Consider the following 2,287-nt stretch of genomic DNA (forward strand, 5'->3'; position numbering starts at 1 on the left):
CACACACACACACACACACACACACACACACACACACACACACACACACACACACAGACGTTTGTCCCTGCCCAGACAAATGCTTACACATCAGCAGAGCGTCTGGTGCAGCTGGCCGTCTTGCTTTCTACCATGTGGATTAGATTAGAGCGCCCGCTCCTGCACTGTGTGAGGTTAACATCCAACCTGTCACATCAGCCTCTGCACCAACTTCTCTATTCTAGAAGAAAATACTAACCCACCAGTGGCAGCTGCTGGTGATATTTGTAGGGTGGGCTAGCAGATATATAATGTATGTAATAAAGCTGTGTTTCCTCCAAACAGCAAACACAAAGAATAGAAAAGGGCTAAAGCTTGTGGTGTTATTCTGGGCTGAATAAAATTAGCCCCAATGAGCAGCAAACCGAGTGGGCGTGACCAGATGTCTGTCAATCAGTCTGTACCATGAGAGACATTAAATAAACAAGTCTGGAATTTTCTCCAGACTGTTTGGTGCCAGTTTCATTTTAAATTTCACAAAATGTGAAGTAATATTTTAAATTTGTGTTTGTTAGGTATTTTAGCTTTTTTATTATAAACACCATCCTTGAAACCTACTTTCTTTTTAGGTTTTTATACCTCTCAATGCTAAAGTTTTGACATCTCACCTGCTCATTTTTCCTTCCACATCCTCCTCTTATCGCTAACTCCTCTTTTTTCTCTCTGCCACATTGATGTAAAGTTAATCAGCTTTTGTGGATTCTGCTCTTGGGAAAATTAGAGATATAAGCTGAATCTCTTTGTCTTGCTCCTTTTTTTTGTGACCCACCCTGCGTTGATTTATTTTCATTTACATTCCTGCTCAGTTCTACGTTGTGCCAAATGCAATTATGGTTTAACAGGAAAAAAAAGTGTCATTAATTTTATGTGTTAATTTAATCTTCCCCTGCCGCCTCACCCACAATGAATAATAAACATGTCAGAGTTTCTCACATCTCTCAGCTCATTCACATTCGCAGGTGGTACTGATCCCATCATCTTGATCCATATCTTTTCTTTCGCTCTGACTTTTATCCTAGGTGCACAGTAACAACCGGCACACGCAGGGCGTGCGAGTCTTCAGTAAAGTGGAGTGTCTTTTCAAGCCCAGCCTCCTCCAGCCCTGGTCCTCTCCTGCCCTCACCTTACCCGTACCCCTCGAGGATCTGAAGGACCCCTCTTCACGACCCATCTCCCTCCCACTGGCCGGTCGTTTGGCTCAAATCCTCCGCTGCAGATTRTACTTTGCAGACCAGTGGCTGCTCATCAGTGAGATTTCCTTCCTCTCAGGTAGGAAATTGAATTGAAGTAATAAGTTTTATATCTCTGAGCGGCTGGTCGGGACATTTTACCTCATCTCACATGCACCTTAACTACTTGGTTTTATGATGAAATGTTTATGAACTATAACAAAATAAATACCCCAAGCATAATTTTTTACCACCTTTTTGAAGAATTAGATTAATTTTAAAACACAAAATAAGTCTTTAGTTTTAAATGAAATAACCTAATTTAACTACTATATTAAAAATATGTTGTTGTTTTTTTAACTTTAGCACTGAGAGAAGTTCTGTGCCAGAGTATGAAAAATGTTATTAAAAACCAGAACAATCCCCGAAGCAAAAAAAAGTCAATTTGAACATTACAAGCAGAAGTGTTTATGATGTTATTGAGAAATTTCAGTCAGAAGAGTAAAAGTTCCTCTGGCAAAAAGTAAAAAAAATCAATAAATTTGTTAAAAGTTGGTTTCAGCTGTAAAAAACAGAATCTAAAAAGCTTCATACAGATGTGAAAAGTTAAAAAGGCTTAAAGTTCACGAAGAACACAGTGGTTAAAGACATTTTGTATCTCATTTGTTGTTTTTGAAAAAACTTTAGAAATGTTTGGTCAAAATCTGATAAGAAAAGTACTAAATAAAATCTGCAACTCCAGTTTTGGAGCTTAAAGAACTTCGATATTTCTAACTGTTGGATGATGAAGCTAAAGTTTTAACTGACATTTTTCAAATCTTGAACAAATTAGTTTTTTTTTTCTTTTGTCACTTCAGTAGAAAACGAAACCAAATATTATTAGTTTATTTATTTCTTCATCATCAGTGACTTTCTTTTTTATAAGTGAGAAGATAAGAAAGAAAATAAGAAAAGGAAAAAGAGCTGAAACTACAAATGTATGAAATATACTTAATAAGACCACAGGACACCCCCCCAACATCCACACCTCCACACCCACCAATAACCGCACAGATACAGTATATATACTGTATGTGTAT

At 37.4% G+C, this 2,287-nt stretch overlaps 1 protein-coding gene across 1 annotated transcript in view; it reads left to right on the forward strand.

Annotated features, from left to right (window-relative positions):
* The window catches only part of ddr1 (discoidin domain receptor tyrosine kinase 1), a gene marked incomplete at its 5' end in the record, with an annotated part of 69,054 nt that overhangs the window by 46,157 nt on the left and 20,610 nt on the right, over positions 1-2,287 (forward strand). The window contains 1 exon segment of the mRNA XM_014031160.1: positions 1,059-1,308. Coding sequence (XP_013886614.1) covers positions 1,059-1,308 — 250 coding nt within the window.

This window comes from Austrofundulus limnaeus, unplaced genomic scaffold (genome assembly GCF_001266775.1).
Source record: "Austrofundulus limnaeus strain Quisiro unplaced genomic scaffold, Austrofundulus_limnaeus-1.0 Scaffold1193, whole genome shotgun sequence".
NCBI classification, from domain to species: domain Eukaryota; kingdom Metazoa; phylum Chordata; class Actinopteri; order Cyprinodontiformes; family Rivulidae; genus Austrofundulus; species Austrofundulus limnaeus.